The following is a 24,150-nucleotide window of genomic DNA, read 5'->3' as shown; positions in this document are numbered from 1 at the left end:
ACCTGCAAAAAAGGTAAGTTGAATTTTTTATTTTTTTATTCTTTTTTCATTACTTAAGTGTATTGTGAATGTTTTCTGATTTTTTATTTTTTTATTTTTGCAATGTTTTTGTTTGTGTTTTCTCCCCTCCCAGGGCCTGTATTTTTTGCATTGATAGGCCTCGGGCTAAAGTTGGCAAGATCGCGGTTTCCACCGCGAATCCTTGTGCAACGCCGATTTTTATCGACAGGTGTATTTTTGTGCCAATTTTACCCCCTTAAAAAATGGCAACATTTTTATTCTTATTTTTTCCCAAAATTGACATTAAAAAACAAATAACAACAGAAACTGAATTTCTCGCCTCTATAAAGTTTTACTGCACAGATATTGTGGAATTATTTTTGATGTTTTACACAATTAAATTTGCAACAGTTAAGTGCAGGGGAGGGAGAGTGACCTCTTAATTGGGGAAATCTAAAGGGTGGATTCAACTATTTTGTTGAACCTATGAATCAAGTGCCCCCTTATTCAATGAGGTTCGAAAAATTAGCTTGTTTAATCAATGGTTTCAATTTCAATCTTTAGCTTATAGGTGAATTGCCAAACGAAAGCACTTCAGTGCAGAAGGCATAGACTGCATTGAATAAGAATGAGTTTGTGAGGAAACGGGAATGGTAGACGAGTACATGAACCAGTCAGCTTCTAATATTGCTGACATCATACTACCCGGGATAATAGCTTCGGGTATTCTATTCCTCAGCATTTAGCCTCCTTAAAATATGACATGGTTACTGATTCATTGATAAGTGCACACATCTTTAATGTACATCAGCTCTCAGTCAGATGCATTTCACAAACTGTGCTTTTAAAAGAACAAATCTCAACCACTGAACTTGTCACAACCTCTCAATCAAACAATAAATGCATGAACAATATTACATTTGCCATACTATTGTTTTCATATAATCACAAGGAGACTAATTGCCCATGCATTCATAATCTCTTACTATCACTAGTCTGATGCACAGCATGTTCCCATGAGTGCTTACAAAGATAGATGTGTCTGTAACATCTTCCTGCGCCGAAGCTTTATAGTTATCCCATATGGTGAGTGACAACAGATTTAGTGTAGGTTGGAAGTGGAGGCTGATCATATGTGTTGGCTCATTTGATAGCTGTATTGTGTTAAACATTGCATTGGTATGAAAAAAAACCTCAAGTCTCTCATGCGCTGCTTGACTCATGTTGGTTTTTTTTAACCTTGGTTCACATTTTATTAAACTGCATAGCTTGTAATATTTTATTTCCTTTTAACAGATTCAGCGCAAAAAGTTATGCATGATCAATCCCCATTGTTGTTTTAAACCTTTGAGAATGAATTGAGGCCAGCAAAACTGGCAGTATTTACAGTTGGACATTTCATCCCCTTTCTAAATCATAAATCACGCCAAATAATAAGGAGAAATGCTTTGAGCATTAACATTTTACCCATCTGTTTTTAACTGAAAACATCAGAGAAATCGGGTCATGGATAAGTTTGTCAAACTGTTTTGCGGACGGTTGATTTGTTTCAGATGTAATTCCTTTACGGGAACATCTTGTAAGATTGTCCAAGTTCTCAATGAGATTCCATGGCACAATTCCACAATCTTAAATATTTTTCTCCATGAGAATCTTTCTCTTTAACAAATGGGCTATTATTTTATGGCACTGATACAACGATAAAGTAAAACATGATTTAGTATAATGTTTTGCATTCAACAAACTCTCAGTTTTTCAGACTGAGAAAGTGAATTAAAAATGGACTAACATCAGGACAGGCTGTGCAGATTTGGTCACTACTCAAGTGGCACCTTACATAATCTAAAAAATATGTCTTGTAATCTTAGAGAAATGTTTCCAGATTACAGAAAGTTTTGACAGTTTTTTTAAAAATTGCTATTTGCTATAGTCAGATCTATGAACTAAACTGCAGATCTAAGTACATTGTTATAGGTCCAAAGACCCTCATGTTTTATAAATGCATAGTTTGGCAAATTTACTAATTTATTTGAATGCAATTTTTGCCTGCCATTTTTTAAAATCTAGTCAGATCTTTGGTTATCCCAAATGAAGGAAACCAGGTTGTAGTTGAAAACAGTGGCAATAAAACTTGGCCTGTCTTTCTGATTGATTATTGTAGAACTCTTGTGCTGTGGTGTAACATGTAGGTCTCCCCCCCATGGGTGAAATAAACCTAATTCATGCAAAAAAAGCTGAACAGGGTTTCATTTGATGAATTCTAGCACCCCCATATGGAGGAGGAATATACCCTAATTAACTGTTCTTTAAGTAAAAAGGAAAAGTATTCTCAATTTTTTTTAAATTCTTGCTTTACAGAAGTGTCAGTATGAATGACATGAGGCCCGAAGATGACGCTTCAGCACAGCCTCACAGTAAAGCTCGCCATGAGGAACTGCATAACATTCATAGTCGACTACGTGAAGACCAGGACAAATGGCAAGATGTACGACCTATAAATAAAACTGCTTGACATGGCCTACATTGGATCTACATTGACTCCCTGTCCTCCGATGCCACAAATTTAAAATCATCATCCTTTTGTTTAAATCCCTCCATGGCCTTGCCCCTCCCCATCTCTGCAACCTTCTCCAGTACTATAACCCACATGAGCTCACCATTCATTTGACCCTGATCTCTATTGCTTACCTCTTTATCCCAACCATTGGTGGCCTGGCCTTCAGCCACTAAGACTCCATGATCTGGAATTGCCTCCCTTAAACCCTGTTGACTGGCTCCTCTTCCTCGAAGAGCCTCTTTAAAATCCACCTCTTTAACCATTTTTTTGATCACTCCTCTGAATTTTAACTCTTTGGTTCGGGATCCATTTGTTCGTTATGCCTCTGTAATCTTATCACTTTTTTCAAAATTAAAGGTGCCATGTAAATACAAGTTATTCTTTCTGCTACAAAGGGTCGACATTTAAATACATACAGTACAATGTGAAGAAAAATGTTATTTTTATGCAGGACCTAGCTCGCTGGAAGAACCGGAGGAGGAGTGCCTCCCAGGACCTAATCAAACGGAAGGAGGAACGAGATATTGTGGAAAAAATAATGAGTGGGGATCACAATTCATCAGAAAGACGGAGGAGCATTAAAACATACAAAGAAATTGTGGAGGAAAAGTATGTAGTTTGGAGATAATATTGTCCTAAACTGATCTCCTTGTCAGTTCATTGTAAGGCATGTTTGCCAATAACTGATAGTGTGGCCCCAATCTAGACTGGGGCAGGTTTTGTGAGCGGGGTGGGGGGAGGGAGGAGTTTTGTTCGGAAAAACGTGTTCTTTTTTTTTTCAAGCAGATTCCGATTCCTGATCCTGGGAAGTCGATCGCGGGGGTGGGTGCTCTTCAGAACAGGAGTGCAGATGGGGTTCCGATGGTAGACAGGGAAGCTTGGTGGGCTGGGAGGAAGCAGGAAGTACTCCTGCTCCTCTTGGACCATAAATAGTGCTGCAAAGGCACTCAGCTTTTCCACAAAGCAGCCCTCACCTCCCTTTAGTTGCTGGGTTTCCCGGCCAGCCAGGGTTAAACCTGGAGGACGGGTTAAATATGGGGCAGACAACCTCATTACAATATTTAAATACCATTTACCAGCTCTCGTCCTACCTCCGTTAAAACCAGAAGTGAGTGGGTTGGAGCTGGGTTGTGGTCTGGTTTGAGATTTTTTAAATTTTAACATCCCAACCAACCCCGACCCACCCATTTTTTGTGGTTAAAATAACCCCAATGAATCTGATTTGTGTGGCAATGTTATAAAACTAGTACAACCAGTTGCAGAAAATGTTTGATATTTTAATAAATGGAAGTACTGGTGAGATTTGTATTACATGCCCATTAAACATCATTAAAATATAACATTCTGCTTCTGGACAATGATACAGTTGTAAAATTTAAAAATATCACTCAAAAGTCACGACTATAAAGTGCACCACTGATTCTCCTCCTAGTCCTTTTTTGGGTAAGATTTCCCTTAGACATAGTAGTTTTGGCCTTGCGGGATTAATTTGCTTCTTCACTTTCAAAATCCAGGACAATTTTTCTTCAAGTCAGGTTCCTACAACTCGTTACTTTTTTTGAGTCTTCTGAGTCTTTCCCTTTTCTCACAGTTTGTGCTCTTAGTTACCCTTGATAACTTGTTGAATTGATCTGACACTAAAGGGGGCTTTAAACACCCTCTGCCCAGCAGAAACGGCCAGGCAGAGGAATTAAAATAAGAACATAAAAACATAAGAAACATGAACAGGAGTAGGCCGCTCAGCCCTTAGAGTCTGCTCCACAATATAGTAAGAGCATGGTTTATCTTCTACCTCAATTGCACTTTTCTGCTCGATCATATCACTGGATTCCCTTAATTTCCAAAAATCTATTGATCTCTGACTTAAATATACTCAACAACTGAACATCCACAGCCCTCTGGGTAGATTTTCCAAAGATTTACAACCCTTTGAGTGAAGAAATTTCTCCTCATCTCAGTCCGAAATGGTCGACCCCTTATTCCGAGACTATGACCCTGTTTCTAGACTCCCCAGCAAGAGGAAACATTCTCCCTGCATCTACCCTGTCAAGCCCTTTAAGAATTTTATATGTTTCAATGAGATCACCTCTCCTTTTAAATTCTAGGGAGTAAATTGCCCCCCCCTCCTTAAGGCAAGCGGTAATGGAATGGATAGGCCTCACTGACTGGGGGCAGATGGATGGACCGGCCCATCCGAAATTGCCCCCGGGCCGGGAGCGACGGGAACGGGTTTTCACGCCACCTGTGCTGCCGCCCGTCGTGCACGCACAACCCCTTCCCGACCGGCGGTGACCCCTTTCCGCCCGCGCGGGAAATTGCCCTGCGGGAGCGGCAGCACTGCCAGTTGGTACCACTGACAGCTTCACCCGATCGAGAAGCTGTGTGTGGCTGAGCAGCGCCTCCGCGGTTGCCATTTTATTTACATTGTTGGCTGACAAAGGTGGCTGACCTGGCAGTCGGCTGACACAAATAAATAAGATGGCGGCCGCGCAGTGCGCCCTCCCCTTTAATAGTGGTCGCATCGCCATTTCAAACACAGTGCACCGACAGAAAAAGCTGTTGGGGCACCGGCCAGCGGCCGGAAAACTTTCTCAGCTGAATTTCGCTTCCGGGGTGGGACGTCGGCAGTGCGCGCTCTGATGATACACTTAGGTTGCTTCGGCAAAAGCGGGACAGAATTGGGGGGAGCAAGGCGGATATGGTCACCGCTGGAAAAATGCTTGAAGGCAATTGTGCGAACGGTGACCATTGCATGAAAAACCCACGGCCAGAGGCCTTAACAAAAAGGACGATTTCGGCCCCAAAACTGTACACAGTACTCCAGGTGTGGTCTCACCGAGCCCAATAAAATTGCAATAAGATTTTTGTCTCTTAGCCTCCAATCCACTTATAATAGAAGACTAACATACCATTTGCTTTCCTAATTGCTTGCTGTACCTGCATGTTAAAATGCAATGATTCGTGTACAAAGACTCCCAGGTCCCTCTGAATACCAATATTTCCCAACCTCTCACCATTTAAAATATATTCTGCTTTTTTATTTTTCTGACCAAAGTGGCTAACTTCACACATTTCTCCACATTGTATTCTATCTGCCATATACCCACTCACTTAACGAGGCCGAAATTCACCACCGCCCGAAACGGGTCGAACCTACCGTTTTTGATGTGGATGAGGTGGCCTCTTGCGCGAAATTCAGCTCTTTGTCATTTTTTTTCGAGCGGACCGGAAGTCGGTTATAATGGACATGAAAGACCATAGAGAGTAAAATCGGACAGGATCCAGCATGGGCGTCAGACCTAAACCCACCCCGCTCCCCCCGGCCAGCTTAGGTTAAACTGATCTGCTTCATTTCCTACATCAAAATTGATTCTGAAAAAAGTTGGTTATAAAGTGAAATATTTACACCTTGTGTCAAAGTTCATTACTATATTTTGAATCTCAGGGAATGCAGAGAAAACGCACTCCAAGAAGCATACAAGAAAGCAAGGACTCCAGAAGAGGCTGAAGCCATTTTGAAAAAATATTCACAGAGATTTATCATCAGCGAAGCTGTTCTTGAAAACTTGGAGATGCCAAAATTCCTGGAGAGAAGTCAATCTGTGGATTCAGATAATCCATCCTCACCGACAAAAGACCCTAATTCACTTAAATACTTACGACAGCAATCATTGCCTATCCAAAAATATACTGCCACAGTTGAAGCAGTGATCATTGCCAGCACCCAATCTCAGACTAACCTTCCTGCAGCAGTTATATCCCCGACCAGAACTGTTGCCTCTAAGGTAGTGCCTATGTTCACCCCCAAGCCTTATTCGCAACCAAAAGATTCACAGATGGTGCTGAGATCATTTAAGGTAAGAAGGAAATGTTGAAGCCGCTAGTGGACTGACCACTATTCAGAAATGATTCTATACATTACATAAAGACAGCTTTTAAATAGAGTCAATGCCAACTAATCCATGGAGAAGATTCCCTCTGTCGGCTATGTGTAATAAAATTAAAATAAAGACTTGCATTCATATATCACCTTTCATGGCCACCAGACGTCCCAAGGTGCTTTACAGCCAATGAAGTACTTTTGAAGTGTGGTCACTGTTGTAATATAGGAAACGCGACAGCTAATTTGCGCACAGCAAGCTCCCACAAACAGCATTGTGATAATGACCAGATAATTTGTTTTAGTGATGTTGATTGAGGGATAAATATTGGCCAAGACACCCTGCTCTTCTTCTAAATAGTTCCATGGGATCTTTTACGTCCATCTGAGAGAGAAGACGGGGCCTCGGGTTAATGTCTCATCTGAAAGACGGCACCTCTTTTCTTGAGTACTGCACTGGACTGCCTAGATTTTTGTGCTCAGGAATCTGGAGAGGCCTACAACCTACTGACTCAGGGACAAGGATGCTACCAACTGAGCCATGGCTGGCACTGTAAACCTATTCTTAATACAACTGTACACCCATTTATAATGTCAGGTATATATTAATGACCTGGACTTGGTATACAGAGCATAATTTCAAAGTTTGCGGATAACACAAAACTCAAAAATATAGTAAACAATAAGGAGGACAGTAATAGACTTCAGGAAGACATAGACAGACTGATGAAATGGGCAGACACATGGCAGATGAAATTTAACACAGAGATGTGTGAAGTGATACATTTTGGTAGGGAGAATGAGGAGCAGCAATGTTAACTAAAGGGTACAATTTTCAAGTGGGTGCTGGAACAGAGAGTCCTGGGGGTGTCTGTACACAAATCGTTGAAGGTGCACGACAAGTTGAGAATCCTGTTTAACAAAAAGCATGTGGGATCTTTGGATTTATTAATTGAGGAATAGGGTACAAAAGCAAGGAAGTTATTCTGAACCATTATAATACACTGGTTAGTCCTCAACTGGAGTATTGTGTTCAATTCTGGGCACCACACTTTAGGAAGAATATCATGACTTTAGAGAGGGTACAGAAGAGATTTACTAAAATGGTACGAGGGACGAGGGACTACAGTTATGTGGAGAGACTAGAGAAGCTGGGGTTGTTCTCTTTAGAGCAGAGAAAGTTAAGAGGAGATTTGATAGAGATGTTCAAAATCATGAATGGTTTTGATAGAGTAAATAAGGAGAAACGTTTCTAGAGGCAGAAGGGTTGGTAACCAGAGGACACAAATTTATGGTGATTGGCTAAAGAACCTGAGACGACATGAGGGAACATTTTTAACACAGTGAGTTATTGTGACTTGGAATTCACTGCCTGATAGGGTGGTAGAAGCAGATTCAATAATAACATCCAAAAGATAATTAGATAAATACTTAAAGGGGAAAACATTTACAGGGCTATGGGGAAAGAGCAGGGGATTGGGATTAATTGGATAGCTCTACCAAAGAGCTGGCACAGGCACGATGGGCTGAATGGCTTCCTTCTGTGCTGTATCATTCTATGATTCTATGATTACAGCTTCCAGTGCCTTCTAGCACTCACTCCACTGGAGTATGTGACAGTAGTGGCCAGTCACTTCATTTGCACCATAGCAGCATCTTAAGTTTCTGCAAGGCCTATTTTACCAGAAATTCCAGATAAGTCGACATTTTTGAAAAAGCTGCCCCATAAATAGTTTGTCTTACCATTCACAACAAAGAAGAAGTGAACACAAAAGCAAAATACTGTGGATTCTGGAATCTGAAATAAAAACAAAAAATGCTGGAAATACTCAGCAGGTCAGGCAGCATCTGTGGAGAGAAAAACAGAGTTAACGTTTCAGGTCAATGACCCTTCGTCAGAACTGGATAAAGTTAGAGATGTAACAGGTTTTTAAGCAAGTGTAGGGGCAGGGAAAGGGGGGAGGGGAGGAAAGAACAAAAGGGAAGGTCTGTGATAGGATGGAAGGCAGGAGAGATTAAGAGACAAAAGGGCGAACACGAGACGGGAAACAGAAAGCAATGAAGATGAACACGGTAAACGAGACAAACGGAAATCCTATCTGAGGGAAGAGCAGAACTTCTTCAATGTGGGCATTCCTAGAAGAGAAGAAGTGAATGTTGATTTAAACTATTGTTGATCAACCATCTTGATTCCATGGAAGTTAGAACAAGATTATGGAATCATAGAATGTTACAGCATAGCAACAAGTCATTTGGCCCATCAGTTTTGTGCTGGTGTTTTTCTCCACATCAACCACCTAATATAATCCTATTCTCATGCTCAGGTGAACCTCAGCTACTGTACAATGGCTACCTGTCATCGCAATAGGGTTTGCAACAGAAAGCATCTATGCAAACAACAGATGTATCAAGTAGCCACATTTGAGATCCCTTCTTTGAACTGAAACAGATTTAAAAACCATTTGCCTAAATAAGTGTAATTCCATTAAAAAAAAATACTTGCAATTATATAGTGTCTTAAAATACTTTGCATTGGTGTTTACCAAGGAAGAGGACTTTATCAAAGCTATGGTGAGGAGGTTGCTGGACTACTGGATGAGATAAAAATAGATAAAGTGGAGGTAATAGAAAGGTTGGTGGTACTTAAAGTGCCACCCAGTCTGGAAAGGATGCATCTGAGGATGCTGAAGGAAGTAAGGGTAGAAATTGCGGAGGTGCTGGCTACAATCTTCCAATCCTCCTTAGATACAGGGGTGGTGCAAAAGGACTGGAGGATTGCAAATTATACATCGTTGTTCAAAAAAGGGGAATAGAATAAACTTGGTAAATACAGGCCAGTCAGTTTAACGTCATTGATGGGGAAGCTTTTAGAAACAATAATCTGGAAAAATAAACAGCCACTTGGATAAGCATGGACTAATAAAGAAGAGCCAGCACTGAGGCGTACGAAAGCATGGGCCTTATGCTAAACATCCGTAAGACAAAGGTCCTCCACCAACCTGGCCCTGCTGGACAGCACTGCCCCCCAGTCATCAAGATCCATGGCGCGGCCCCGGACAACGTGGACCATATCCCATACCTCGGGAGCCTCTTATCAACAAGAGCAGACATTGATGGCGAGATTCAACACCGCCTCCAGTGCGTCAGTGCAGCCTTCAGCTGTCTGAGGAAAAGAGTGTTTGAAGACCAGGCCCTCAAATCTGCCACCAAGCTCATGGTCTACAGGGCTGTAGTAATACCCACCTCCCTGTATGGCTCAGAAACATGGACCATGTACAGTAAACACTTCAAGTCGCTGGAGAAATACCACCAACTATGTCTCTGCAAGGTCCTGCAAATCCCCTGGGAGGACAGATGCACTAACATTAGCGTCCTCGACCAGGCCAACATCCAGTGAAGCACTGACCACACTCGATCAGCTCCGCTGGGCAGGCCACATTGTTCGCATGCCAGACACGAGATTCCCAAAGCAAGCGTTCTACTCGGAACTCCTTCACAGCAAACGAGCCAAAGGTGGGCAGAGGAAACGTTACAAGAACACCCTCAAAGCCTCCCTGATAAAGTGCAACATCCCCACTGACACCTTGCCAAAGACCGCCCCAAGTGGAGGAAGTGCATCCGGGAGGGCGCTGAGCACCTCAAGTCTCATCGCCGAGAGCATGCAGAAATCAAGCGCAGGCATCGGAAAGAGTGTGCAGCAAACCAGTCCCACCCACCTTTTCCCTCAACCACTGTCTGTCCCACCTGTGACAGGGACTGTGGTTCTTGTATTGGACTGTTCAGCCACCTAAAGACTCATTTTTAGAGTGGAAGCAAGTCTTCCTCGATTCCAAGGGACTGCCTATGATGATGATGATGGTTACGGGCAAATGGTATTTGACTAACATTTGATCGAGTTTTTTGATGAGGTAACAGAAAGGGTGGATGAGAACAATGCAGTTGATATTGTGTATTTGGACTTCCAAAAAGCATTTGATAAAGTAGCAGATATTAGGCTTGTTAGCAAAATTGAAGTCCATGGGATAAAAGGGGCAGTAGCAGCATGGATGTAAGGAATAGAAAACAGAGAGTTGTGGTGAATGGCTGTTTTTCGGACTGGAGGGAGGTATACAAAGACTCAGTACTAGAGCCACTGCTGTTTTTGATATACATTAGTGACTTGGACTTCGGGAAACAGGGCACAATTTTGACATTTGCAGATGACACGAAACCTGCAAGTGTAGTAAATGGTGATGAAGATAGTAATAGACTTCAAGAGGACATAGACAGGCTGGTGGAATGGGCGGACATGTGGCAGATGAAATTCAACGCAGAAAAGTGTCAGGTGGTACATTTTGTTAGGAAAAATGAGAGACCATACCCACTAAATGGTACAATTTTAAAGAGGGTGCAAGAAGAGAGAGACCTAGGGGTGCTTGTGCACAAATCTTTAAAGGTGGCAGGACATGTTAACAAAGCAATTAATAAAGCATATGGGATTCTGGGCTTTATAAATAGTGGCATAGAGTACAAATGCCAGTAAGTTATGCTAAACCTATATAATACACTGATTAGACCTCAGCTGGACTATTGTGTCCAATTCTAGGCACCACACTTTAGGACGGACGAGAGGGTACAGAGATATTTACTAAAATGGTTGATGGATGAGGGAATATAGTTATGTCGGGGTAGACTGGAGAAGCTGGGGTTGTTCTCCTTAGAGCAGAGAAGGCTAAGAGGAGATTTGATAGAGATGTTTAAAATCATGAAGGGTTTACCACTGTTTTCAGTGGCTAAAGGGTCAATAGCCAGAAGGCACAGATTGAAGGTGATTGGAAAAGAACCAGAGACAACATGAAAAATATATGTTTTACGCACAAGTGGTTAGGATTTGGAATGCACTGCCGCTAGGTTGTTGGATACTGATTCAATTGTAGCCTTCCAAAGAAAATTGGAGAAATACTTGAAGGGGAAAAAATTGCAAGGATATGGGGAAAGATCATGGGAGTGGGACTAACTAGATTGCTCTTCTAAAGATACTCGATGAGTCAAATGGCCTCTTTCTGTGTTGTGCTATTCTATGATTCTAGTGTTGTCAAAATGTCTTAAAGTGCTTCACACCATCAATTACTTTTTTAGAATCACCTTTTTTTAAAAATTGATTTACATCTTTTTGGGCATTTAGGCTTTTTTTTTTAATAAATAGCTTACTGATGAAGGAACTTACATGGTTTTGTATAAATTCCTGTCTTACATTCTGTATACCACAGGAGTCTTATCTGCATTGCCTTGAATGCCCGATTCTATTATGATAACTTTTTAAAGTGTTTCAACAGAACTTTACAACCGAGGAATTATCTGAATCATTTTCTTTATTATATATATAGAAAGATGGAAAGATTAGAATAAATGGAGAGACCAACCCAACATTTACCAGAGTTGAAGAGAAGGAGTCCACATCAGCAATATCTGCCCCATCCCTTACCAAATCACAGATATTTGAAGGTGCAGCAAGAGTGGACAATCCCCCATTAAAATCACAGATAGATAACAACAGCCATGAGTCCAGACTTGAACAGATGGTTCCTTCTCCCATTAATGACCAACAAACTGATACAGAGCAGGTTAGTACACCCTCTACCTTTAGTAACCAGTGCCGAATGCCAGTTACTACTGCACTGCCAGTAGTTCTTTTATGACAATGCCAGATAAAGGTTACTCTTAAGAACAGTACTTGTAGGTGTTCTAAGTCAGGATGGGTCAAAAATTGCGGTTGGAGGATTCGCGCGGGTCAAAATGTATTTTACGAACGCACCTGATGATCCCAGAGGAACGAACACTTCCGGTCCGAGGCCTAGACGCGCAGCGTAGGCGCATCCTGGGATCAGGTGGGCCTGGACAACCAATCATAATGTAATATTCTCATTGATAATAATGGTGAGTTCCATTTGTACGAACTCCCATTACTATTACCCCAAAAAACACAGCAACACAATACAATAAAAAAACACCTCATATATTTAAAATTAATTTAATGTTTTAGACAAAAATTTATTTTTTTAAATGTTTTTAATGTTTTAATAGGAGTAACAATAAACTTACCTTAATGGACAGGGTTTTTAATATAACAATTAGTGATAACATTTAATTTTTCTGTGTTTTAAAACACTTATGCTGATAAAAGTCAGCTATATGCTTGCTTTTACCAGGTGTAAGAGTTTGAAGGACATTCGCTGGCCAGAAGTTGGGCAAATAGCCCAACTCTGCGCGCGAATGTCCTTCTTCCGGGGATGAGTGCGATCTGTCAATTTTGACAGTTTGCAAGTGCCGGTTCTCAGCGCATGCACATCGCGAGCCGAGAACCGCCACTTGCGAGGCCTCTTTGGGCACCTGCGTACAACGTGAGAGGCCGCAATTTACGGCCCATTGTTAATTTATGTTATTTATCTGTAAGTAATTATCCCCTGCTGTGAATCCTCACTATATGTGGCTGACTTTAGCCCCACTGTCCCCTCTGTCTGATGAGAATGAAATTTATGGATTTTAAAATAGAGGCTGTGTCTTGCTCTCTGGTTTGATGCCACACTCATGTTGAGCGGTATTTAACTCCTGGGTTTCAGGAGGCATGCAAAAGTCAGGGTTTGATGACATCAATCACACCCCAACGCTATTTTAACTTTGTGGCACGAGGTTGCCACCTGGTGCCGATCTCGCGAGGGAAACCCGGCAAGAAGCAACAGCAGGCCCAGAGGAGAGGAGTAATTTATTTTCAGGTTTCCATGTAGACCTGGAGGAGTAGGAGTAGGAATCCTTGGTTGCTGGGACCACCTACCTTAACCGCCTCCCCCCCATCCTCCCTGCACCGGCCATTCACTTACCTGACTTGCGGGGGCTGTTCCTGCGGGTCCCTGGCCATAGCCTCCCACTGTACTTAACTGACTCCCATCTGCCGGGCTTGCTTCATTGACTTGACACCAGATTTGACTGGGAGTTGGGCTTGGTATGTTTAAACGAGGCCTAAAAGTTAAAATGGCCGGCTCTGTGCTCACCCCCTATCGGGAATGATATGTATGTCGCAGTTAAGTGCTGTTGTGTTAATTCTGCTTCATATTAAATCTGTGGCTTTTTCCTATAGGTGGAGCGAACTGAGATGCCAGTCACCATTATCATCAGTCAACAACCAAGCACAGAGGAAGAATCTGATTTGAAATCTTGCTGCAATGAGACTGAGAAAGAGACAGTAAAAGATCCAGCACAAGAAGGTACGAGGCTCATTTAAAACAATCATAAATAAGTCCCAGCAAGGCCACCACATATTCAGCTCCAAAAGTGAACAAATGGGTTCCAGCACTCATGAACCCTTCCAAAGTGGATTTTTCAGCGATGTGGCTGTCTTAATTTGAGCGTTATCACACTGAGAAATTCAGCATTCAGGTAAGGGTTTCTAATGAGCCAGCTGCAGGCCACAGTTTACAGCAAGGTCCTGAGGGGGGAAGGAGTTTGAAGGATGGATGGTGTAAAAGGTACAAGGAGAGCCAACAGGTTGACTGATATGGAGCTGGAGACACTGATAGACAGAAAGAGTACTGTTTCCTGACGTGGGGAGACCTGGCAGATCGCCAGTATATAATGCATGGAGGGAGATTGCAGGGGAGGTGTCATAAGAATAAAGTTCTTATAAGATCATAAGAAATAGGAGCAGGAGTAGGCCATTTGGCCCCTCGAGCTTGCTCTGCCATTTAATAAGATCATGGCTGATCTGATCATAGACTCAGCTCCACTTCCCTGCCCGCTCCCCATAACCCTTTATTCCCTTATCGCTCAAAAATCTGTCTATCTCCGCCTTAAATATATCCAATGACCCAGCCTCCACAACTCTCTGGGGCAGAGAATTCCACAGATTTACAACCCTCTGAGAAAAGAAATTCCTCCTCATCTCAGTTTTAAATGGGCGGCTCCTTATTCTGAAATTATGCCCCTTAGTTCTAGATTCTCCCACGAGGGGAAACCTCCTCTCTGCCTTGTCGAACCCCCTTATTATCTTATATGTTTCGATAAGATCACCTCTCATTTTTCTGAAGTCCAATGAGTATAAGCCCAACCTATTCAACCTAACCTCATAAATCAATCTCCTCATCTCCAGAATCAACCGAGTGAACCTTCTCTGAACAGTCTCCAATGCAAGTATATCCTTCCTTAAATACGGAGAACAAACTGTACGTAGTACTTTAGATGTGGCCTCACCAATACCCCTTACAGATGTAGCAGAACTTCTCTGCTTTTATACTCTATCCCCCTTGCAATAAAGGCCAATATTCCATTTGCCTTCCTGATCACTTGCTGTACCTGCATACTAACCTTTTGTGTTTCATGCACAAGGACCCCAGGTTGCTCTGTACTGCAGCACTTTGCAATTTTTCTCCATTTAAATTATAATTTGCTTTTCTATTTTTTCTGCCAAAGTGGATAACCTCACATTTTCCTACATTGTACTCCATCTGCCAAATTTTTGCCCACCCACTGCCCAGGCACCTCCTTATATGTGAGGACGCACCCTCCCAGGTGGGTGCTGGCCAGTCTGCACCCAGCCCTTCCAGGCCCAGGGGTGTTCTAGGGCATCCTAGAAGGACAGCTGTAGGTCCCAGACAACAACCACAGCAGTCTTCCTGGACCCATGATGCAGCCACAGGGCTGACAGTGTTAGGGTATTCATGCATAACAGGTGTTATAGTGAGATGCACAGGGGTAAAAAATGATTACAGTATTATTTATATTGTTTATGTTCTGTTTTTGCAGGGATTTGGATAATTGGATAAATCTTTATTTTTGCCACATATATCTGGCCAGGTGTTTTAGTTGGGAGTCGGCAATTCTGCGTTATGCACTCATTGCGATGGCCATTGAAAGTGGGAGCTGAAGGGTCATGTGTGGATGGGATTATCTGAAGCGAGCAGCTATGAGACACAGCTGCTCCTCCCTTCCAGGGTTGCGACGGGGCGACGCCTCCGAGCTCTGGGGCAATGGGGATCCTCCTCCTCCTCCTCCTCAGGTGGTACTGCTGGCTCGACCTCCAGTGGCTGTCCCCTCAGGATGACCAGGTTGTGCAGCATGCAGCAGACCACGACGATTATGGAGACCCATTGAGAAGAGTACTGCAAGGTGCCACCAGAGCAGTCCAGGCACCGGAACCTCTGCTTACTGATGCCTATGCACTGCCCGATGATGCACCTGGTGCCACAATGAGTAGCATTGTAGGCAGGCTCTGGCGCTGTCCTGGGGTTCCATAGTGCAGTGAGCAGCCAAGTGGACAGAGGATATCCTTTGTCCCCAAGCAGCCAACCGCATTCCTGATTCGGGCCGGTGAAGACGGCGGGCACATTGGTCTGCTGCCTGGGTACCTTGCATCAACTGCCAGAATCCGACGCTGGAGGTTCAGCTAGTGGACGCCTTTGCGGTTGACAAAGATCTCAGGTGATGATGTGGTCCCCTCAGCCCAACGTGTGTGCAGTCAATGCACCCTCGGGAAGCCTGCCATTCGGGCAAATCCGGCCTGCAGCTCCACCTGTTTGTCCCTTGTCATTGGGAAGGAGATGTACTAGACCCTTCTCCTGTACAGTGCATCTGTGACCTGCCGGATGCATCAATGTGCCGAGAATTGGGAGATGTTGCCAATGTCTGCAGTGGCAGACTGAAAAGACCCTGTGGCGTAAAATTTCAAGATGATGGTGACCTTGGTCTCTATGGTGAGGGCGGTCCTGAGCCTTATGTGAGGCTGCAGATCTTCTCACAGGACAGTGCAGAGCTCCCCGAATACTTCTGTCCGAAATCTTAGCCTTCGCAGGCATTGCTCATCACTGAGCTGGAGGAAGGAGAACTGAGGTCTGTAGACCCTTGGAGGGTATGGCCTCCTTCCCTCCCCGTCTGCGTTGGCCACCTCCCCTGGCAGCTGCCTGCTGGCTATCTCCCTTGTCCTCCTCATTCTCGGGCTCCTGTGGAGGCTCTTGCTGGAAAGGCTCCTCTCCCAGTATTTGGATGGGGGGGGGGGGCGGGTGGTCAGCATCCCTCACTCTCCTCCTGATGCCACCTCCCTCCTGGTCACCCTCTCTAGCTGCAGGGCTGCGTATATCTGCACGCCCTTCTCTATGTTGTGCAGCCCTGGCTGCTGCCTCCCTTGCCTGCTGCCTCTCTGCACGGTGCTGACGGCGATGACTTCTCCTGCGTGCCGCCCTGCTTCTGACCAGATGTACCAGGTGGCACCCTCCCAACACTCCTCCCATCCTCAGGGTGAACCCTGCCAAGCAGGTCTCTGCAGCCCACAATGAGGCCTACAGGGCTCCACTAAACAGTCAGACCTGAAAGTTGTACAAAAGTCTGTGAAAACCTCTGAGCAGCACTCAGCAGGTTTAATGGAGCCAAAACAATTATACAACTTATTGCACTTTTAATTAAAACTAAAAATTAATAAAACTATTTACCTACCAAATGGCCCCCGTTCACCGCAAAACTCCAGCGGTGTCGTATTTGTGCATCGACTGGAAAACCTCACGGGGACACTGTCTGAAAAAGTCCTCGTTTTTTGTAGCTGAAAATCACGGGCATGGCCGCTTTCCAGTGGCCCGCCCGCTGATGACCTCACTGCGCCACTAACTCCTTTAACGCGGCTTCACCCCGCCGATTCAGGCGGAAGTGCGCACCGCTCAAATCCCCCCCGAGCTGAATATGGCTTGGGGAGGGAAAAACACCCGACCTCGGCGTCCGATTGATTTTTTTTGATTGGCCGCCCAAATGCCGCGGTAGCCGTCATTTCGGGGACGGTGAATTTCGGCTCCATTGTGTTAAATCAAAGTTTAGGATGGAATATAACACACTAGTTAGACAGCAAAAACATACGACCATGAAAAGTACCCGACCCGATCAGACATACAGCTGGTATGCACGAACAACCCTTCTTATTCATTCGCCTTCTTGTCTCACGTGTCTGTCTCTCTCGTTAAACTACCCAAGAGTGTTAGACTAGGTTCTGCATGAGTTCACTCTCTGAAGCGTGTTAGACCACCTGATCCACTCTTGGTAGCTCCTCCCTCCAGGGTCTGCCGAAGAGTTCTTTAGCTCTTCCTTTTATTCTCTTTTTAAGGGTAAGCCTGCGGTGGAATAATGGACAAGACCATTTAACCTATAGAAGTTCCCCTTAAGACACTGGCACAACCTTGGGCCATTAAATCAGAGGCCCCAGGCTAGAACTGTCCCCTTAATCTAACAGATTGTTCCATCCTGAGACGATACCTTAACTTCCATAAATTCCTTCTATTCTATGGGGGCAAAATTGTCCCGCACCCTGTTTGGGGCGCATAATTCGAATTATATGAAAATCTATCGCCCGGCGCGAAGTATAGGTAAGTGATCTGGAATTCGGGTCTTTAACTCTGAAAAGTGTCCGGGGCTCTATCGGAGACACTCTATGCCTCCTCGGGGCGGTAGAGGGGTGGAAGCAGGGCGACGTGAGTCACAGCACCCCTCCCATTCAATGAAAGGGGAGGGCCGCTGCGCACTCTGCAGTCCCTTTGGCGGCCACCTCTGGGCCACCATGGATGCCCTCAATGGGGCCAATAGTCCGGCACCCAAAATGGAATGCCGGGCTGCAGGATGGCGGCCTGGTCACAGGGAAGGCCGCCCATTATCGGGCCGATAGAAGAGTCGATGTGCGCACGCACCCGTAGAGGCCCCGCAAGTGCTGGTTCTTGCCGCGCAATGCACATGTGCCGAAATCCAGCATTTGTGAACTGTCAACATTTCTTTTGACAGTTCCAATGCATCTCTGGGAGAATGCTTTCGCAGGCAGAGATTTGGGCTATTTGCCCAACTCTTGCCCGGCGAATGTCCTTCAAACTCTTACACCTGCATTTACTAGTGTAAGAGTTTTAAAAGATATAAAAATAAAATGTTATCAATAATTTTTATATTAAAAACCCTGTCCATTAAGGTAAGTTTATTTTTTACCCCTATTAAAACATATTTAAAGAAATGAATTTTTTTTTGTCTAAAACATTTAATTAAATTCAATTTCAATTAATTTTAAATATGTGAAGTGTTTTTCTTATTTATTTAAAATGTTTATGTGTTTTTGGGGGTATCCCCATTTATAGAAATGATGATCTCCGTACAAACGGAACTCACCATTACTGTGAATGGGGATACCCGATTTTCATTGGTTGCTCCGGCCCACATGATCCCAGGCTGCACATACGCTCCTGGAATACGTGGGTCCTTATGCTCGACTACGCATGGAGGCCTCGTAGCACGTGTTCCTCCGGGACCACCAGATATATTCATAAATATTTTTGTGGTCAGAGGCATCCGCCCGGGGGAAGCCTCTGACCACAATTTCAGGGCTATTAACCCCTTACTTGTCTTGAGCAGAAACATACAATCATTTAAAAACAATATTATTCATATCACAGTTTCATTCACATAATCATATATTTTTAGGTATCACTAATATCTAACAAAGTGATGTCTGATCCAACTCCAGTTCCTTCACTCCTTGTTATTTGTTTCATATCATCCTCCATTTCCCTGCCCCGACTCTCTGCTTTAAGCTTTTGTTTTTTTTTCCTTTACACTGTCCTCTTTTAGCAAGGATGAAGAGGCTGGATTATGGCATTTTGTATGATCACTGTCAGTGCTGCCCAATATCAGCAGTCACAGTGTTCTAAAAAGAATAAGCCTCCTAGGAAATCCTTCCTCCCAAACTGGGAGTACTTCACCTCTGTGAATCTGCAAGCTGTGGGCTGCTGGAATATTTGTTGAGGCTAGAATTTAAAGACACCCACCCCAAATTGGAGCCTCGTGATCTCCCACTATAACTATTGGGTTGCCTGCTAATTACTAACAGATGATCATAGAATGGCAAAACAGACTCAATGGCCTACTCTTGTTCCTGTATTCCTATAGAAATTATCTATTTACTCTGAAGAACACATTCACTAATTCTGACAAAGGGTCAGGGTCATTTACATGAAATGTTACATCTGTTTCTCTCTTCACAGATGCTGCTTGAACCTGCTGAGTATTTCCAGCATTTTCTGGTTTATTTCAGATTTCCAGCATCCGCAGTATTTTGCTTTTGTTTCACTAATTCTGCTTTTATTTTATTGTAAAATATGAAGATCATCATTGGAACATGGAAACATCGACCATACACATTGCACTATCAAACAACGTGGAGTTGGGCACAAGGAACATACTTGATTCCAAAATTCTAACCACTGATGAAGCCAGCTTAAATCCTGAGAAAGAGGAGCCAAATAACAGTGAACAGAAACAGCTTAAACAAGAGGTTGGCTTTGATTTAATCTAGCATACTGATTTCAAAAGTTTCACTTCCTGTATATTTTCAATGTATTGCTTCATTATAAAATAATTACATTACAGGTATAATGCAAATTTGAAGTTTTCAAAACATTTTTGGAAGCTTTGATCGTAAAGTTTTGATGCAATTTGCAAAATAATTTCTAAAATTATTATGGAGAGAGCGTGGGGCTCTATCACCACTGTTAATTGTTCTGTTCAATTTTGGAAGTGAACTTCAATAGATCTCAATTTTATCTGATACAGTTTAATAATGCACTGTCACAAGGTCACTCATTGTGTTTTAATACATAATAGGCATTAAAATCAGAGACACTTCAACACGATGAAACAGGAGATGTGTTGGATTCAGTTCAGAGGATAAATGAAATGGTGGAAGAGACAGTAGAGGACAGTCAGCCTGTTGATGCTGATAATCAGCAAGGTGAGACATCAAAAAGCAAACCTGCTGTATTGTGAGATACAGTTACTGTAAAAACATAGCACAATAGTCTTTAGTGTATCAAGTTGTAAAAATTGACTAAAAATAGTGGTACAAACAAATTGCATGAGAATTGTATGGATACAATGCTGTGTTGTAAAATACTGGTTTGTTTTTCAAACTGTACTTCCAAAAAATTATATCTTCATTAATACATCACAGCCAGGAGTGTCCACTCGATTGCACCGGCATTTTATGCATAATTCCCCCGATATTGGCGTAACCGGCACAGAGGATTGTGGAATTTTAACCGCAAATTGCGTTCAGTGCCACTCGAGTTTCTGCGATCCTTTGTGCTATTTTTAAAACAACGTGCTAGAAGCTGGCCCTGCCCACATCCATGTCCCCAGGATGAATTGATCTCTTTTGGGAGTTTCTGCTAATTGTGCTCATTTGCAGGCCTTCGAGGAGGCTCCAAAAATTAAGCTGGATTCTTTTTGGACTCGGGGGCACTAATAGGCACGTTTTTAAAAGTTTTGGAATGATTTTTTAAAAATTTACTAAGGAATTGACAATTGTACCCAATCTAACTAGAAAATATTTTTGTACATTTTTTAAAATCATTTTCAGTCATTTAAAATTGGGTTCCTCACAGGATGGGGGGGGGGGGGGGATTGACACTGTGATTTAAAATGTTTAGTTTTTGTGATAAACCCATTTTCAGCTGTCTTAACTAAACTTTACCAAGTTACCACTCTTACACATATCAAGGAATATTTTTAAGCAATTTTTTTTTTAATTATGTTTTAAAATGCTCCCCGATTGCACAGATTCATGGCAGATTTTGCATTCAGTGATATGCAAATGAGTTTGAGTGGAAACTCGGGGGGGGCGGGGGAGGGGAGAAACACACTTTTCAAAACAGTGCCGGAATCGACAATTGTGCTCAAAGCAGAAACTCTACTCCCATGTATGAAACTTAACTGTAATCAGTCCAGTAACCTGATTGAGAACTCAACCAATCCCCTCACTCTGAGGTGGGCAGATTCAAGTGACAGGCAGCCCCGAACATTGAACTCACGAAGTCTGGTTTAGAACTCCACTACTTACTGAGCCTGATAGCATTAATCTTTGAAAATAGCGCTGCCCAAAATATAAACTCTAATAATATGCAATCTGTGCACTTATATATACATAGAATAAATGTTTAAAATGGTGAGATTTAGTGAGTTCCAAGTGGATTAACACAGATATAGCATTGAGAACATGGCATGAGCTGTGTCACTGTAGCGTAGGGCTGGATTTTAGGCTTTTCTGTTTTCGGGGTGAAAACGGAGGCGGGGCGGGAAAGTGACCAGCAGGGAATAGTCTGCGCTTTGGTAAGGAATGTTCGCCATCTGGGCGCAGTGCGTAGGGAGGCGTTGTACACTTTTCGAGGCGCAAAAATTGGAAACTCGCAAATTAAAGTGCTGGGCCATGTGCGCTCCGAGAGAGGCCTTGGAGGGGACCTTAAAAAACCCCACAAAAACATTCCCAAAACATTGTCCACGTCACCACAACACAAATTGCTAAAAAAAATTAAAAGAACAAACACTTGCGCTTACCTTCGAAGTTCTTTACCCTCCTGTCCGCCACTGGTTAAGCGGCACAGATTTCCCAGGTGGTTATTGCGGGCATACTTCCGGGCAGACGGGTCGGGGCAAACTCCAAACACCTGCCAGTGTCGCAACGAGAGGCGTTGCACACCCGGCACAAGTCTTCCCCGCGGTGCCACTAAGTGCTGCCGCAAAAGCGGAGCGTAGAATCGCGAAGGGGCACAGGAGACCAGAATGCTGCCTTTCACGCCACTCCAGGGCGAAACCCAGAGCGCAAAGGACTGGAAAATCCAGCCCTAGCATAAAATTGTGCAATTATGTCATACTCATTCTTTCATACATGGTGTACCTATTTTTAAATAACATTAACACATTTCATTGTCATCCAGTTAAAATAGGGGAACTTATCTTACTTAGGACCATTAGCCAGGAAATTGTTGTTTGCAATATTAGCATTGGAACGATTAAGTGATTTTGACTTACTATCTAAATGTTGATCATGTGATTTATTTTGATATAAGAAAATCAAGTAATGCCGTGGATTACTATGGTAATCGTTAACCTCTGGGATCTTGGTTCAAAACCCGCCTCTCTCTCTCTCTCTAATTGTAATATGGGTCATGGAGATAGTTTCAATCCAGTGTTTAACTACTGGATGTGGAACCCAAAAATAACTGGCAACTAATCAACACAAATTACCACAGATTTGCAAGTATCACTCAGATAAGTTACAAGGATAGCTGCTCCGTATTGTGCAACTGTCACAGTGGAGGAATGTACGTTGCCGCCGTTTACTCTGGATCTGAGCTATGCCATGTAGGGCCTTTAAAGGCCCGAAATTGGTGGACATACCACCCACTACCGCCCCCGCGTACCACCCAAAAATGCAAAATTGAGCAAAAAACACCTGCATGCCACCGACATACCGCCTGGCGTAAAATTCATCAGTGACATACCGCCGGGCGGTATGCACACCACCCGCCTATGCAGACCGCTGACGTACTGCCCAAAAGTGCAAAATTCATGACATACCATCGACATACCACTGGAAATGCATACCATCCTGGAGAAGGTGCTTTTAAGTCGATCTTAAGTGGACGGTATGTACACAGAGCTGACAGGTTTATTTGATAGTTCTCCAAAGTTTGAAGTATTTTTAAATGAATTGTAGTATTTTCTAGTATTAGGCAATAATATAAATGTTCTAATAAAGCCTTATTTACTCCTTTATTAATTAACTACAATAAAAATTTTGTTAGTGTCTCTCACCCGCCAGCCTCTCCCACACCCCAGTCTCTCTCTCCCACCCCTCTCTCTCACCCCCCATAGCAATCTCTCACCCCCACCCCACAGCGATCTCTACCCCCCCACAGCGATCTCAGGCTGCCCCACAGTGATCTCTCCACCCCCCCCCACCCCACAGCGATCTCCCCCTCCCCCCCACACAGCGATCTCCCCCTCCCCCCCACACAGCGATCCCACCACCCCGCCCCTCCCCCACAAAGTGCTCTCAGGCTGGCAGTCTCTGGCCTCTCGTCGGTGCCTCTCGGGGGGGGGGGGGGGCGGAGTTTCACAGCAGCATGCGCATGCGCACAACTTGGGAGCCGAAGATTCCCGAGTCAAAAGGCCTCTCTGCCACACACCGCCGGCTGCACTCCACTTCCGCCCGCTGCACTCTGCTCGGCTTACCGACGAGAAAAAAATCGTTGCAATTTACCGCCCCAGCGGTACCGGGTGGTAAAAAATGACGCACCTCCTGCGGACCGCCGAAAAACGGGCGGATCACGTGTTGACCAATTTCAGCCCCGAAGTATTCGCTTCTGACCCTGAATATCAAAAGTGGAGAAATGTCCCAATAAAAAATATAAAAATGACCAATTCGATGATCGGTAGAAGAATATCACAAGCTGTTTCCTTTTAGGTGAAGTGCTAGTTTTCTACAGGTCTGCTGTTTTTGAAATGTCACACCATTTCCAAGATTGCACCCTTGCAAGTGCCAAATAACTCAGGCGCCTTAAATGTGTACGAATTGTGAAGATCCTTTTCAGAAGTGTAAAAAGAAGTGAAACTGCTCATCACAGATGCAATATAATCTATTCACCTGGAACTTGGTGTTAGGTTTTAAAGACATTCTAAACTGACGGGGTTGTTGAGTGATGAATTTAAAAGGTAGAATTACTGAGATTGTTAGGAAACCTGAAGAAAGCTCAGTTTCTCGTCCAGGACTAGAGGACATTTATGCAAATCCTACTGGATTTCTAGTTAATGGCAACAACTAGGAACCATGACATAATTGGAAAATTTACAGAATTTTTTTTATGCTTCTCTGTTCATAAGCTGAAGGGTGGGC

At 43.5% G+C, this 24,150-nt stretch overlaps 1 protein-coding gene across 5 annotated transcripts in view; it reads left to right on the top strand.

The window, feature by feature from the left end:
* The window catches only part of LOC139242191 (LIM and calponin homology domains-containing protein 1-like), a 570,211-nt gene that overhangs the window by 469,339 nt on the left and 76,722 nt on the right, over positions 1 to 24,150 (top strand). For all 5 annotated transcript variants that reach the window (XM_070870287.1, XM_070870279.1, XM_070870273.1 and 2 more), the window contains 7 exons: positions 2,359 to 2,485; positions 3,009 to 3,166; positions 6,003 to 6,414; positions 11,804 to 12,040; positions 13,552 to 13,678; positions 19,583 to 19,752; positions 20,082 to 20,208. In XM_070870287.1, the coding sequence (XP_070726388.1) occupies positions 2,359 to 2,485; positions 3,009 to 3,166; positions 6,003 to 6,414; positions 11,804 to 12,040; positions 13,552 to 13,678; positions 19,583 to 19,752; positions 20,082 to 20,208 (1,358 nt within the window). The remainder of the gene's footprint in view (positions 1 to 2,358; positions 2,486 to 3,008; positions 3,167 to 6,002; positions 6,415 to 11,803; positions 12,041 to 13,551; positions 13,679 to 19,582; positions 19,753 to 20,081; positions 20,209 to 24,150) is intronic.

Source organism: Pristiophorus japonicus, chromosome 2 (genome assembly GCF_044704955.1).
Source record: "Pristiophorus japonicus isolate sPriJap1 chromosome 2, sPriJap1.hap1, whole genome shotgun sequence".
In the NCBI taxonomy this organism is placed as follows: domain Eukaryota; kingdom Metazoa; phylum Chordata; class Chondrichthyes; family Pristiophoridae; genus Pristiophorus; species Pristiophorus japonicus.
This window is presented reverse-complemented; position numbering and strand designations above follow the sequence as displayed.